This window comes from Anomaloglossus baeobatrachus, chromosome 5 (assembly GCF_048569485.1).
Source record: "Anomaloglossus baeobatrachus isolate aAnoBae1 chromosome 5, aAnoBae1.hap1, whole genome shotgun sequence".
Classification (NCBI taxonomy): Eukaryota; Metazoa; Chordata; class Amphibia; order Anura; family Aromobatidae; genus Anomaloglossus; species Anomaloglossus baeobatrachus.
The window spans coordinates 423,868,444-423,884,055 of NC_134357.1; the positions used below are offsets into that span (position 1 = coordinate 423,868,444).

Sequence of the window (15,612 nt, forward strand, 5' to 3'; positions counted from 1 at the left end):
GGATTAGGTCGACCATTTCGGACGCCTACCAGTGTTCTCAGGTGCCTCCCCCGCCGGGGATCAAGGCACACTCGACCAGAGCTGTCGGTGCCTCTTGGGCTTTCAGGCACCAGGCTACGGCTCAACAAGTCTGTCAGGCTGCCACTTGGTATAGCCTGCATACCTTTTCAAAGCACTACCAAGTGCATGCTCATGCTTCGGCAGATGCGAGCTTGGGCAGACGCATCCTTCAGGCGGCTGTCGCCCATTTGTGAAGTTAGGTTCTGCCTACTTCTTAGTTTTTCTGTTTATTTCGCACCCATGGACTGCTTTGAGATGTCCCATGGTCTGGGTCTCCCATAGGAACGATAACGAAAAAGAGAATTTTGTTTACTTACCGTACCGTACCGTACTTTTTCTTATAGTTCCGTATTGGGAGACCCAGCTCCCTCCCTGTTGCCTGTTGGCAATTTCTTGTTCCGCGTGTTTTTCACCGGCTGTTGTTGTTGACAGTCTCTCCGGTTGTTCCGGTTCTTGCTCTGTTTTTACTTGTGGGTGGCTATTCTCCTTCAGCTTTTGCACTAAACTGGCTAAGTCTGCTCGTCAGGGGGTGTGTAAGCTCAGAGGGAGGAGCTACACTTTTAAGTGTAGTACTTTGTGTGTCCTCCGGAGGCAGAAGCTAAACACCCATGGTCTGGGTCTCCCAATACGGAACTAATAAAAGAATTTACGGTAAGTAAACAAAATTCTTTTTTTTTTTTTTTTTTTTTTATTATAATCTATAAATCCTCCCAGGATATGTGCTATGATCAGACCATGTCTCTGTACAGTCGCGGCTATTACACAGCACAATGGTCACAGAAATAGCTTGAATCTGACAAAAGTAATATAAAATCTATGAAAATGAACAAATGCAAGTCAGACATTGCTTTTCAACCATGCTTCCACACAATTTTTAAATAAAACTCATGAAACAGGCCTGGACTGAAATGATGGTACCCCTGAAAATAATGTGACAAAAGGGACAAGTTAAATCAAGTTGTGTCCACTAATTGGCACCACAGGTGTCTACAATCTTGTAATCAGTCAGTGGGCCTGAATATAGGGCTATAGATACTCACTGTGCTGTTTGGTGACATGTACCACACTGAACATGGACCAAAGGAAACAAAGGAAAGAGTTGTCTCAGGAGACTAGAAAGAAAATTATAGACACACATGTTAAAGGTAAAAGTTAGAAGTACATCCATCTCCAAGCAGCTTGATGTTCCTGTGACTACAGTTGCACATATTATTCAGAAATGTAAGATCCATGGGACTGTAGCCAACCTCTTTTGGACGTGGCCGCAGGAGGAAAATTGACGACAAATCAAAGAAACAGATTATACGAATGGTAACAAAAGAGCCCCAGAAAAACTTCTAAGGAGGTTGAAGGTGAGCTTCAAGCTCAAGGAACATCATTGTCAGGTCGCACCATCTGTCATTGTTTGAGCCAACGTGGGCTTCATTGCAGATAACCAAGGAGGACACCATTGTTAAAAAAAAAAAATAAATCATAAAAAAACCAGACTGGAGTTTGCCAAACTACATGTGACAAGCCACAAAGCTTCTGGGAGAATGTCCTATGGACAGATGACACAAAAATGGAACTTTTTGGCAAGGCACATCAGCTCTGTTCACAGACGGAAAGATGAAGCATATCAAGAAAAGAACACTGACGCTACTGTGAAACATGGAGGAGGCTTTATGTTCTGGGACTGCTTTGTTGCATCTTGAATCTGTGCAGGGTACAATGAAATCTCAAGTCTATCAAGGGATTCTATCGAGAAATGTGCTGCCCAGTGTCAGAAAGCGTGGTCTCAGTCGCAGGTCATGGGTCTGGCAACAGGATAATGACCCAAAACACGCAGCTAAAAACACCCAAGAATGGATAAGGAAAATGTTAGACTTTTCTGAAGTGGCCATCTATGAGCCCTGACCTAAATCCTATTGAGCATCTTTGGAATGATCTGAAACAAGCCGTGTGAAAAAGGCAATCTTTAAACATGAGACAACTGGAGCAGTTTGCTCTTGAGCAGTGGCCAAAATACCTGTCGAGAGATGCAGAAGTCTCATTGACAGTTACAGGAATCGTTTGATTACAGTGATTGCCTCAAAAGGCTGTGCAAGCAAATATTAAGAGAAGGGGGGAACGATAATTTCTGTCCAGGCCTATTTCATGAGTTTGTGTTTTTTGTTTGTGTTTTTTTTTTTTTTTTAAATTCTGTGGAAGCAGAAAAGCAATGTCTGACTTTAATTTGTTCATTTTCATAGGGTTGTTTTTTTTTTGTTTTTTAATTATTACTTTTGTCAGAGTTATTTGACAATTGTGGGTTTTTCCGTCATTAAACGAGGGGTACCAACAATTTTGACAACGTGTGTATAAGATTTTCAGCAGAGGAACATTTTTTTTTTTTTTCTTCAAACACGTCCAACTGTGGATCTTATTACTATTCCTAGATCTGTTTGATTAAAATGTACTCTGTTCGTGGGAAAACCCCTTTAAGCACTTACGCACGCCGGTCTGTCCTGCTCAGTGGTCGAGTATGATACCTGCGCATCCTGTAGCACAGTTCTCGTAGAGTAGTCTTCCGTAGTATTGTCATAGAAAAAAAAAATTGTTTAAAAGAACGGAGTCCTCAGTGGTTGATACCTTTTTTTAATGGTAAAAAGGTGGTAATAATAGCAAGCTTTTGAGATTACTCTGGTCTCTTCATCAGGCATGGTATAACAAAATCTGAAGTCACTTATGTATACACAACAAGACATAGTGTAGTGTGTATAAATATGTGACTCTTCAGATGTTGTTATGCTACGCCTATTGAAGGGACTGGAGCAGTCTGGAAACCTTGATTATTACAATCATTAAAAGGTATCAACCACTGAGGACTCGGTGTTCTTTTTAAACAATTTTTTTCTATTACAAAATATTTCAGTTTTCTGGGGAAGTATTTAATTTACCAGAACAATTTCAAGGGTGCCAACACTTTCAACCATAACTATATGAGAGAGGAAGAAAAATATATATTTATAATCTTTCTGCTTCTCCTACACTTTATTTATTCTTATATTATCTGAATAGCTTAGTTGCCGGATGGCAGCTGTAGCCTGCTGGGGAGGAGCGGACTTTCTTTTCATAGGTTGTAATTCTTACTGTCAGCCTCCTGGTGGCAGTAGCGTACACCAATACTTTCCTGTGTTCCTCAATGAAGGTTATACGAATGGGATTTTAGGGCAAGTGTATATGTATATGTATATGTATATGTATATGTATATGTATATATATATATATATATATATATATGTATATATATATATATATATATATATATATATATATATATATATATATATATATATATATATATATATATATATATATATATATATAATATATATATATATATATATATATATATATATATATATATATATATATATATATAATTTACACACGCGCACACATTAACAAGACACCAAGTCAAAAGTTCACCAGCTTATGTCTCTGTAGCTGGGGAAGCAAAGCAATGATGATGGCTGTAAATATAATTGTGTGTGATTGTGGTTTTTTTTTTTTCTTTTCTTTCTTTTGTCCTCCATTCTATAGCACTACACCTCAGGTACTGAGCCCAACTATAGCCGCCCCTCCTAACGCATTACCACGTCGTAGTTCCCGCCTTTTCACCAGCGACAGCTCCACCACCAAGGTAATATTTTGCTTTAGTACATCTTAAATATATATTGTATAGATAGAACCTGACTCTACTTCCCACTGAGAGTGATCCCTTTGACTGAGGATATCTCAGGGGTGCTAAGCTGCTCACAATCTACTGTTAACACTGCGGGCCTTCTTAGTGTACGAGGGGCTGCTGCTAAGTCTTTGGCTTTACCCAGAAAGAAACGAGATAAGATGATGAAACTTTACATTTATTCCGCACACTCTACACTGATGTCAACACACTTCTTACATTAGTATTCAAAGTTCTGTAAGCCTAGCAAAAAGAAGGATTTCGGTTGTGCCTCAAATCAGGCATCCGTAGCAGCCATTGCATCAAAAATGATGTGACATTTGGTACCCTTGAGGTGTTTCTTCATTTTTGGAAACAGATGATAGTCAGTCAGAGCGAGCTAGATCTTATGAATAAGTTGGGCGGTCAACCAGCTGGAAACCCAGCTCTGTCAGTTTTGCCATGGTCACTTGTGAAGTGTGAGTGGAGGCGTTGTCTTGCAGGAACAAGATTCCTTTGGACAGGTTGCCACATCCTTTGGCCTTCAGAGCTGCCTTCACTTGGTCTAAAAGTTCAATGTAATACCTTGCATTGATGGTGGAACTCTTTTGAAGGTAGTCCACTAGCAGCACGCCCTCTTTATCCCAGAACACAGACGCCACCCCCTTGTGGCTGATTTTTTTTTTCCACCCTGAACTTCTTTGGATGAGGAGAACCGTTGTGCCGCCACTCTTTTGACTGCTCCTTGTTTCCAGGATCATGCAAATAAATCCACGTGTCATCCATAGTGACCAGTCGATCCAGGACGTTTTTATCAGTCTGGAAACACTGACAAATGGATTGGGAAGTTTTCACTCGCATGCTTCTCTGATCTGTTGTCAAACATTTGGGGACCCACTTTGCAGATAGATTCCTCATGTCCAAATGTTCATGGATAATGACACCAAAACATTCACAGGAAATCCCCTTGATGGCTGCTATTTCTTCAGCTGAAATTTGCCCATTCTCCAGTATGAGGTTGTGCACAGCATCAATGATCTCCGGAACAACAACCACTGTCATCCAGGACGTTCCTCCTCATTGGTGCTGAAGTGGCTCCTTTTAAATTTGGCAACCCAGTTCTTAACTGGAATATGAAGGGCATTGATCCCCCAATGTCTGCGACATATCACCATGAATATTCTTCACTGACTTTCCTTGCAGAAATAAGAATTTTATCCCTCCTCTGCTCTGTCGCTGTAAATATCGCATTAGACTCCACCATTTTGTTTTCCCGCGTGCGTAGAACACTGTTGCCATAAGCCACAAACACAAAATTTTGAAAACCTATATTAGACACATAAGGCTTTCATGTGATGTAACATTCGTTACCATAGAAACAAAAAAAATAACAGACTAATCAGCAGCCCCTCGTATAATTGCTGAATGGTTGAGGGATCATGGGATAAGAGCAATTTTTATTTGGATAATTTAAAATCTCAACCAAGTGTGATATTAGGTGAATACCTTTTAATGTAGGTGCACAGAAAAGGGAGAATTGCTAGCCCTATAATGGTTTCTCCCTCCTATGCCCTACCTACACGCGGACGTCTGCACCCTAATTAGCGTTATAGCGCCCCCACTCACCGTAGGCTCACACTATCTAGCCCTGTATGTCCCTGCCGAATAAAGTGCAGTGCCTCAAAAAGTGCCTAGTGATATGTTAAAGTGCACAGTGCTTAAATAAATCAGTATCTGCAGATACAGGGTAGATTTAATTGTAGGGTACTTATCACTCTCCAACTAGATAGTTATAATGGGTTAAAGGTCTGGAGCCTCTCATGGACAAGAAACCTCAACGCGTTTCCCCTTTTTGGTTCATCAGGAAGTTGATGAATCTGCCCTGTTTTATGGACTAATCGCCATGAAAATTCTCAGTATAGAGTCTTCTTTAAGAGCCAGCTTCTAGCATACTAGCCAGAGATATGTCAGGCTCCCAGCACAATGGCTAATGTCACATGGGCGGCTCAGTGGTTAGCACTGCAGTCTTGCAGCGCTGAGGTCCTGGGTTCAAATCCCACCAAGGACAACATCTGCAAGGAGTTTGTATGTTCTCCCTGTGTTTGCGTGGGTTTCCTCCGGGTTCTCCGGTTTCCTCCCACACTCCAAAATATAACATACTGCTAGGGAACTTAGATTGTGAGCCCCAATGGGGACAGTGTTGCCATTGTATGTAAAGCGCTGTGGAAGTAATAGCGCTATATTAATGAATAAATATTATTATTATTATTATTTATTATTATTATTATTTTCTTTGTCGCTCCATTGGGAGACCCAGACAATTGGGTGTATAGCTTCTGCCTCCGGAGGCCACACAAAGTATTACACTTAAAAGTGTAAAGCCCCTCCCCTTCTGCCTATACACCCCCCGTGCCTCACGGGCTCCTCAGTTTTTATGCTTTGTGCGAAGGAGGCTGACATCCACGCATAGCTCCACATCTTAGCAGCAGCTGCTGACTATGTCGGATGGAAGAAAAGAGGGCCCATAGCAGGGCCCCCAGCATGCTCCCTTCTCCACCCCACTCTGGTCGGCGGTGCTGTTAAGGTTGAGGTACCCATTGCGGGTACATAGGCAGGAGCCACATGCTGTTTTCCTTCCCCATCCCTTAATGGGCTCTGGGTGAAGTGGGATCCTAATCGGTCTCCAGGCACTGGGACCGTGCTCCCTCCGCAGCCCCTGGGGAATCTGCTGGACAGGAGCCGGGTATCGCCAGGGACAAGGCCCTGCTACTGTGAGGTACTCTGTGTCCCCTTGGGGGGACCGCGCATGGAGCGCTTGTGCCATACACACTGCAGCACTGCTGGGTGTGTTAGTGCGCCGGGGACTACCGCGCTTATTTGCCGGCCGCGCTTATAACTTTAGTCCCCGGCTTTTGCGGCCTAGTATCGCATATTCCCGCCCCCAGGCCTGCCAGTCAGGGGAAGGGCGGGACGCTGCACAGGACGTCAGCGCTGAGGGCTGGAGCATACTTTGTATCCTCCTCCCCCCTCACTCAGCACAGTGGGGCATCAGATTCCCGCACTTTCTAGGGCACGCCCACGGCCTCCTCCTCCCCACAGAACGCCGGCAGCCATTCCTGTCAGCACTTCTGACGCTGGAGAGGAGAGACAACACGGCTCTGGGAGGCCCAGGCAGGGAATCTGGTGATCACACAACCGCTTTGAGCGGTCGGTAAGCAGCACCTGTGGTGCTGGCCCCACTGAGTGCCGAAGTGTACATATATATATATATATGCTTATATGCTATACATTTACACTGTACGGTCGCACTGTTGATTTTTGGCTATATACCCTCCTGGATTGTACTCAGAGGAGACAACAGCATGTCGTCCGCAAAAAGCAAGGGTGCCAAAGCACAGGCTTACTTTGCAACCTGTACCTCATGTGCGGCTATACTACCGGCAGGTTCCACCGATCCTCATTGTGTGCAATGCTCGGCCCCTGTGGCACTTACTCAGCCGGAGCCTCTGTTACTGGTGGCCCAGGTGGAACCACCTGCTACCACTGTCCAGGTGACAGGGACGGAGTTTGCAGTATTTGCTGACAAACTGTCTGAGAGTATGGATAAATGGTCTGCTAAGATACTAGAAGCCTTACAGTCCAGACCGGTGACTCAGGCCCCGGGCAATGTTGAATCATTGACCCCAGGCCCCCCTCAGTTGGAGCAGCAAAGTGCTCCTGGGGTGACCCATAGGTCCCAGGGTGAGGTCTCTGACACGGACCGCAGTCCCAGGCCGCCTAAGCGGGCTCGCTGGGAAATTCCCTCGACTTCATCACACTGTTCAGGGTCTCAGCAGGAGGACTCTCTGGAAGATGAAGCGGAGGTAACAGATCAGGATTCTGATCCTGAGGCCGCTCTCAACCTAGATACACCTGAAGGTGACGCCATAGTGAATGACCTTATAGCGACCATCAATCAGGTGTTGGATATTTCTCCCCCAGCTCCTCCAATTGAGGAGTCAGCTTCTCAGCAGGAGAAATTCCGTTTCAGGTTTCCCAAGCGTACATTGAGTACGTTTCTGGATCACTCTGACTTCAGAGAGGCAGTCCAGAAACACCGAGCTTGTCCAGATAAGCGTTTTCCAAGCGCCTTAAGGATACACGTTATCCCTTCCCCCCTGACGTGGTCAAGGGCTGGGCTCAGTGTCCCAAGGTGGATCCTCCAGTCTCCAGACTGGCGGCTAGATCCATAGTTGCAGTGGAAGATGGGGCTTCACTCAAAGATGCCACTGACAGACAGATGGAGCTCTGGTTGAAATCCATCTATGAAGCTATCGGCGCGTCTTTTGCTCCAGCATTCGCAGCCGTATGGGCACTCCAAGCTATCTCAGCTTGTTATGCGCAGATTAATGCAGTCACACGTACGTCTGCTCCGCAAGTGGTGTCTTTAACCTCTCAGGCGTCGGCGTTTGCGTCCTACGCCATTAATACTGTCCTGGACTCTGCGAGCCGTACGGCGGTAGCATCCGCCAATTCGGTGGCAGTCCGCAGGGCCATGTGGCTACGTGAATGGAAGGCAGACTCTGCTTCCAAAAAGTTCTTAACCGGTTTGCCATTTTCTGGCGACCGCCTGTTTGGTGAGCGATTGGATGAAATCATTAAATAATCCAAGGGAAAGGACTCATCCTTACCCCAGTCCAAACCAAACAGACCTCAACCACGGAAGGTACAATCGAGGTTTCGGTCCTTTCGGTCCGCGGGCAGGTCTCAATTCTCCTCGTCCAAAAGGCCTCAGAAGGATCAGAGGAACTCCGATTCATGGCGGTCTAAGTCACGTCCAAAAAAGACCGCCGGAGGAACCGCTCCCAAAGCGGCCTCCTCATGACTTTCGGCCTCCTCACACCGCATCCTCGGTCGGTGGCAGGCTTTCCCGCTTTTGCGGCGCCTGGCTGCCACAGGTAAAAGACCGTTGGGTGAGAGACATTCTTTCTCACGGTTACAGGATAGAGTTCAGCTCTCGTCCTCCGACTCGATTCTTCAGAACATCGCCGCCCCCCGAGCGAGCCGATGCTCTTCTTCAGGCGGTGTGCACTCTGAAGGCAGAAGGAGTGGTGATCCCTGTTCCTTTTCAGCAACAGGGTCACGGTTTTTACTCCAACTTGTTCGTGGTGCCGAAAAAGGACGGATCCTTCCGTCCTGTTCTGGACCTAAAACTGCTCAACAAACACGTAAAAACCAGGCGGTTCCGGATGGAATCGCTCCGCTCCGTCATCGCCTCAATGTCCCAAGGAGATTTCCTAGCATCAATCGACATCAAAGATGCTTATCTCCACGTACTGATTGCTCCAGAGCATCAGCGCTTCCTGCGTTTCGCCATAGGGGACGAACACCTTCAGTTCGTAGCACTGCCTTTCGGCCTGGCGACAGCCCCACGGGTCTTCACCAAGGTCATGGCAACAGTAGTAGCAGTTCTGCACTCTCAGGGACACTCGGTGATCCCTTACTTAGACGATCTGCTTGTCAAGGCACCCTCTCAAGTGGCATGCCAACACAGCCTGAACATTGCTCTGGAGACTCTCCAGAGTTTCGGGTGGATCATCAATTTTCCAAAGTCAAATCTGACACCGGCCCAATCACTGACATATCTTGGCATGGAGTTTCATACTCTCTGTGATAGTGAAGCTTCCGCTGAACAAACAGCGTTCACTACAGACAGGGGTGCAATCTCTCCTTCAAGGCCAGTCACACCCCTTGAGGCGCCTCATGCACTTCCTAGGGAAGATGGTAGCAGCAATGGAGGCAGTTCCTTTTGCGCAGTTTCATCTGCATCCACTTCAATGGGACATTCTCCGCAAATGGGACAGGAAGTCGACGTCCCTCGACAGGAACGTCTCCCTTTCTCGGGCAGCCAAGGCTTCCCTTCAGTGGTGGCTTCTTCCCACTTCTCTGTCGAAGGGGAAATCCTTCCTACCCCCATCCTGGGCTGTGGTCACGACGGACGCGAGCCTGTCAGACCGCTCCCCACCCTTTCTCCACCACAGGGCTCAGGGTACTTGGACTCAGCCAGAGTCCTCCCTTCAGATCAATGTTCTGGAGATAAGGGCAGTGTATCTTGCCCTAAAGGCGTTCCAGCCGTGGCTGGAAGGCAAGCAGATCCGAATTCAGTCGGACAACTCCACAGCGGTGGCATACATCAACCACCAAGGCGGAACACGCAGTCGGCAAGCCTTCCAGGAAGTCCGGCGGATTCTGCTATGGGTGGAAGCCACAGCCTCCACCATATCCGCAGTTCACATCCCGGGCGTAGAAAACTGGGAAGCAGACTTTCTCAGTCGCCAGGGCATGGACGCAGGGGAATGGTCCCTTCACCCGGACGTGTTTCAGGAGATCTGTTGCCGCTGGGGGATGCCGGACGTCGACCTAATGGCGTCCCGGCACAACAACAAGGTCCCGACATTCATGGCACGGTCTCAAGATCACAGAGCAGGGTTATCTCAAGAGGTCATTGCCACTATGAGACAGGCTAGGAAACCAACGTCCGCCAAGATCTACCACAGGACGTGGAGGATATTCTTATCTTGGTGCTCTGATCAGGGTTTTTCTCCCTGGCCATTTGCCTTGCCCACTTTTCTTTCTTTCCTTCAATCCGGATTGGAAAAAGGTTTGTCGCTCGGCTCCCTTAAGGGACAAGTCTCAGCGCTCTCTGTGTTCTTTCAGAAGCGCCTAGCCAGACTTCCACAGGTACGCACGTTCCTGCAGGGGGTTTGTCACATAGTCCCTCCTTACAAGCGGCCGTTAGAACCCTGGGATCTGAACAGGGTGCTGATGGCTCTTCAGAAACCACCTTTCGAGCCAATGAGGGACTTTTCTCTCTCACGCCTTTCGCAGAAAGTGGCCTTCCTAGTAGCGGTCACATCACTTCGGAGAGTGTCTGAGCTAGCAGCGCTGTCATGCAAAGCCCCTTTCCTGGTGTTTCACCAGGACAAGGTGGTTCTGCGTCCGGTTCCGGAATTTCTCCCTAAGGTGGTATCCCCCTTTCATCTCAATCAGGATATCTCCTTACCCTCTTTTTGTCCTCATCCAGTTCACCAATATGAAAGGGACTTGCACTTGTTAGATCTGGTGAGAGCACTCAGACTCTACATTTCTCGTACGGCGCCCCTGCGCCGCTCGGATGCACTCTTTGTCCTTGTCGCTGGCCAGCGTAAAGGGTCACAGGCTTCCAAATCAACCCTGGCTCGGTGGATCAAGGAACCAATTCTCGAAGCTTACCGATCTTCTGGGCTTCCGGTTCCCTCAGGGCTGAGGGCCCATTCTACCAGAGCCGTGGGTTCGTCCTGGGCTTTGAGGCACCAGGCTACGGCTCAGCAGGTGTGTCAGGCAGCTACCTGGTCGAGCCTGCACACTTTCACGAAACACTATCAGGTGCATACCTATGCTTCGGCAGATGCCAGCCTAGGTAGGCGAGTCCTTCAGGCGGCGGTTGCCCACCTGTAGGAAGGGGCCGTTTTACGGCTCTATTACGAGGTTTTACTTTACCCACCCAGGGACTGCTTTTGGACGTCCCAATTGTCTGGGTCTCCCAATGGAGCGACAAAGAAGAAGGGAATTTTGTTTACTTACCGTAAATTCCTTTTCTTCTAGCTCCAATTGGGAGACCCAGCACCCGCCCCTGTTCCCTTCGGGCTGTTGTTCTTTGTGAACACATGTTGTTCATGTTGAATGGTTTCAGTTCTCCGAAATTTCTTCGGATTGAATTTACTTTAAACCAATTTATAACTTTTCCTCCTTCTTGCTTTTGCACCAAAACTGAGGAGCCCGTGAGGCACGGGGGGTGTATAGGCAGAAGGGGAGGGGCTTTACACTTTTAAGTGTAATACTTTGTGTGGCCTCCGGAGGCAGAAGCTATACACCCAATTGTCTGGGTCTCCCAATTGGAGCTAGAAGAAAAGGAATTTACGGTAAGTAAACAAAATTCCCTTCATTTATTGATGTGATAGCAGGAATGTGAGTGAGCCTACGGTGAGTGGGGGCGCCATATCGCTAATTATGGTGCCGACATCCGCTGGTAGGTAGTTTCTCCCTCCTGTGCCCTATTATAGGGCTAGCAATTCTGCCTTTTCTGTGCACCTATAGGAAGGTATTCACCTAATATCACACTTGGTCAAGATTTTCAATTATCCAAATAAAAATTTGTTTTTAAGGTTTTTTTTTTTTTTTTTTTATATGACACATGCTGTTGTACCACCCCTCCTCTGTGAAAGAGAGATTAGATTATAGGATTGTGGGATCATGTGGATGCCACCATGGTCAGTTTCATTTAAAGATTGGTTAGTGCATCTAATAAGTACTCTAAATTAATGGGGTCTCTACTGATTGATGACTGACTACATTGAATCTTAGTTGGGATTGTCTCAACCATAATGATTTAAATATGGTCTGCCTTTTCTTAGTTTTCTTTTTTGTTGTTTGTTCCGGTTGCAGGAAAACAGTAAAAAGCTGAAAATGAAATTTCCACCCAAAATCCCAAACCGTAAAACCAAAAGCAAAACCAATAAAGGTGGCGTTACACAAGCCAACATGAACGAGAGTTTGGAAATTTGCAAGCTTGATTCTTCAATCATCTCTGAGGGCAAAATCTCCAGTGTAGGTCCTCAAATCCAAGCACTGACAATACAAAGGGCAGCAGCGGGTGAGCAGTGTTCTTGTCCATGGTAATCGTGCCGTAGGGGCTGAAAGTCAGGCAGCAACACCATGACTTGGAGGGACAATTGTAGGGCTACAATAATCATAATTTCTCACTTTTGGATTTGTTTAGCAAAGGCATGCTTGTCATGAAGACTTTTAACCCCCTCAGTGGTGCGGGGGGAGGCTATACAGATAGGCAGATTTCTGTATACACTACAAAGGCAGAGATCTATTAGTGCTGTGAGTGGGGTTATACACATCTCAGCAGTATTCAGAGAACTGCTACATATGCAGCCAAGAAAACAAGGATTTTATCAAACTGACAAGCAGTCCAGTAAATGATACATTGCTAAAATCAGGGTCTTTACCCATACATTGTGCTGCTCTCAGATAAGTTGCAAAAACCAGATCCCCTTTTTAAATGGAGCAGCCGCACATTCTCATGTCTGCTCATATCATTGCTGTATACGACTTTTGGCTATTTTCGTCAGTCTCCTAAACAATGAATAAAGGGGCTGCATGCCTGTGCGACTGCTACCCAATTTAACAGGTAGACAGGCCCCTATTCTTGTGATTTAGTGGGTCTCCCTAAGGTCTGATACTTAACACCCATCCTGTGGGTAGTAGGTGATGAATTATAATTGTTTGACTGCCCCTCTTAAGTGGTAGGAATAAGTGGTACACTACGTGCTACAGCACACCATTCCAGCTAGTATGAGTTTTTTTGGGTAGACCTGCAACGTATAGTCTTAGGTAGACATTTGATGGCCAATTTACTAATTGCAGATGCTAAATCGTATTTTATTTTTTATTTTCTTTTTTTTTCTTTCTACATCTTTGTCTATTTTGTTTTCTTAGAAGGGTTAATGAGCCTCCTGAGGGACATGGGAAAGGGCTACGTAGCCTTGTGCTCCTATAATTGCAAGGAAGCGATCAACATCCTGAGCCACCTACCTTCCCATCAATACAACACAGGTTGGGTACTGTGTCAGATTGGCAGAGCCTATTTTGAGTTGGCAGAATATTTGCAGGTAAGAGATGGGGTTTCTTCTATTCCAGCGGCTGAGTTGCCAGCCTAAAGCCATCAGGCCCGATGACTGTGATTGAGCAGTACGAGATAACTATCACTCTTTCCTGCCTGTACCCTGAAAGATTCACTGACATGTTAAACTATCAAAACACATAAGAACTGTCAGCTGAATATCTTGTTTGCTCAACGGCTTTTTCCCGACCGCCAACCTCTCATTGAGTTGTGTGTTCATGTTTAAGTGGGCAGAGAGGAGAAAGCGGCTAAAAAACGTATTTTAGTGACTTAGTTTCTCTGAGCAAAACAATTGAGTGTTGAAAATCGCCCGATCCAAATCTCCCAAGACTTAATCTATTGGGGGAGAGTCAGGAAGCCAATAGGCATCAGATGGTTGACCAGTCCTATGGCGGGTTATATTTTTGACTAAAATGTAAACTGTTCTTTTCTCTATCGCTTCATTGGGGGACACAGGAAACCATGGGTGTATGCTGCTGGGACTAGGAGGCTGACACTATGCAAATAAAAAAAAGTTGGCTCCTCCCAAGTAGTATACACCCACTGACCAGAGCTGAGGAGATCAGTTTTTGCTTAGTGTCTGAGGAGGTTGGACACGCAGGGGCTGCTCTCAGCCCCTCAGGTTTGTATTGTTGTGTTTTATTAATGTTTTCCCTTTGTTTTTCAGACACAGCTCATCGGGCGACAGGGTGTAATCGCTCACCCTGCTCTCCCACAGAGACCGGTCGCACAGAGTGGGGTCCGTCCGCCACTACTGTTGTCTGTCTGGCAGTGTACCCGACCCCTCCAACACAGAAGAGTGTTCGAGGTGCATCCGCAGTGAGGAAAAGTGCGACGTCGTTGATAAAGGTGGAGGGTCCTGCCCCCCTCCCCAAACTCTCTCGCTCCCGAGCCTGATTGTGGGGTAGGAGGACAAAGACCGTACCTGGGATGGAGAGGTACCCCTCCGGTCTCCCTTTGACTATGCCCGGGACGACTGTCGAGATGTCTTCGCTCGCCTTCCAGGATGATTCCAGCATCACCTCAGGACAAGCCGGGACCTTCAAGATAAGTACTCTGCACTCCCCTTCTCCCCCGTTCCGGGCCATGGGGGGAGGGATCCCGTCTTTGTATATTCACCACAGCCCCTTCACCACCTGGGTCAGGGGGTCCTGATTTTTCCCCTATAGCCATCTACCGCAGGCCCCTCTGTAGCTTGCTCCCCCTGTAGTGTGAACCCCCTGCGCTTCCCCGATTTCTCCCCCCCCCCCCCATCCCCCGCGCTTATCCCCTGCCGTGGCGTTCACTAATAGGCGCCCCCTCCGGCGGCCTACCTTAAAAAATTTAGCCCCCGGCTCCATTGCGGCCTTCTTCCTCAATTGCGCCACGGTCCCTTCAGCGTCCCGGCCTCTCTCCGCTAAGTGTTTGCGTGCCTTCCAGGCCACGCCCCCAGCCAGGAAGTCTTCTGCCCGCGCGGGCTTTTCAAACTTGGCCCGCCTCCCCTGTCGCGCGAGCTCACAATCCGGCTCTCCTGCTTCCCCGTGCAGGCGCCGCCCCCCTCCTTCCTGGCGCCTGATGTCACTTCCCGGCGCCGAGAACTCTGGGGGACGTCATTCTGCCCGCCCTTCCAGCCCCACAGACCAAGCCTCCCGGCTTGGTAAGTAACGCCACCGCAGCTTCAGCGTTACCCGCAGGCAGCCAGTGCGATTCAGGGCCCAGCGCACCCTCGCCGGCAGACAGCTTCCCTGCGCTACCTGCAGCCAGGCTTCCCCCGCAGTAACCGCTCCGGGCTGCCCGGGCACCCATGGTCTCTCCTGGGCCTCCCTTACTGCCCCCCGTCTCTGCAAGACTAATGAGAGAGAGAGAGAGAGTGTGTAAGAAAAAAGAAAAAAAAAAGCCTTAAGCATGCCTCTAAACCCTCTTTCCTCTGATTTGTTGAAAGCACTATTTACTGCCATAGGCATCTTATTCCTGATCCCTGAGTTCCCGTTCACTTACAGTGAGCTGTCTCCCCTCTGACACATATTATATGTCTAGAACTACTTCAGGGAGTATTAGCTACCTCATACTACAGCATGCCCAGATTTCCTCCACTTCTACAAGTACGGGATAACACACTCTTGCACACGCACTCTGCTAGGGACCACCGGTCCGGTCCTCTGTCACCCGTCTCCAAGGT

The 15,612-nt window shown here is 47.5% G+C and overlaps 1 protein-coding gene across 3 annotated transcripts in view; it reads left to right on the forward strand.

The window, feature by feature from the left end:
* Window positions 1-15,612, forward strand: part of CDC27 (cell division cycle 27) — a 155,995-nt gene that overhangs the window by 78,682 nt on the left and 61,701 nt on the right. For all 3 annotated transcript variants that reach the window (XM_075350303.1, XM_075350304.1, XM_075350305.1), the window contains exons 10-12: window positions 3,625-3,724; window positions 12,209-12,416; window positions 13,271-13,443. In XM_075350303.1, coding sequence (XP_075206418.1) covers window positions 3,625-3,724; window positions 12,209-12,416; window positions 13,271-13,443 — 481 coding nt within the window. The remainder of the gene's footprint in view (window positions 1-3,624; window positions 3,725-12,208; window positions 12,417-13,270; window positions 13,444-15,612) is intronic.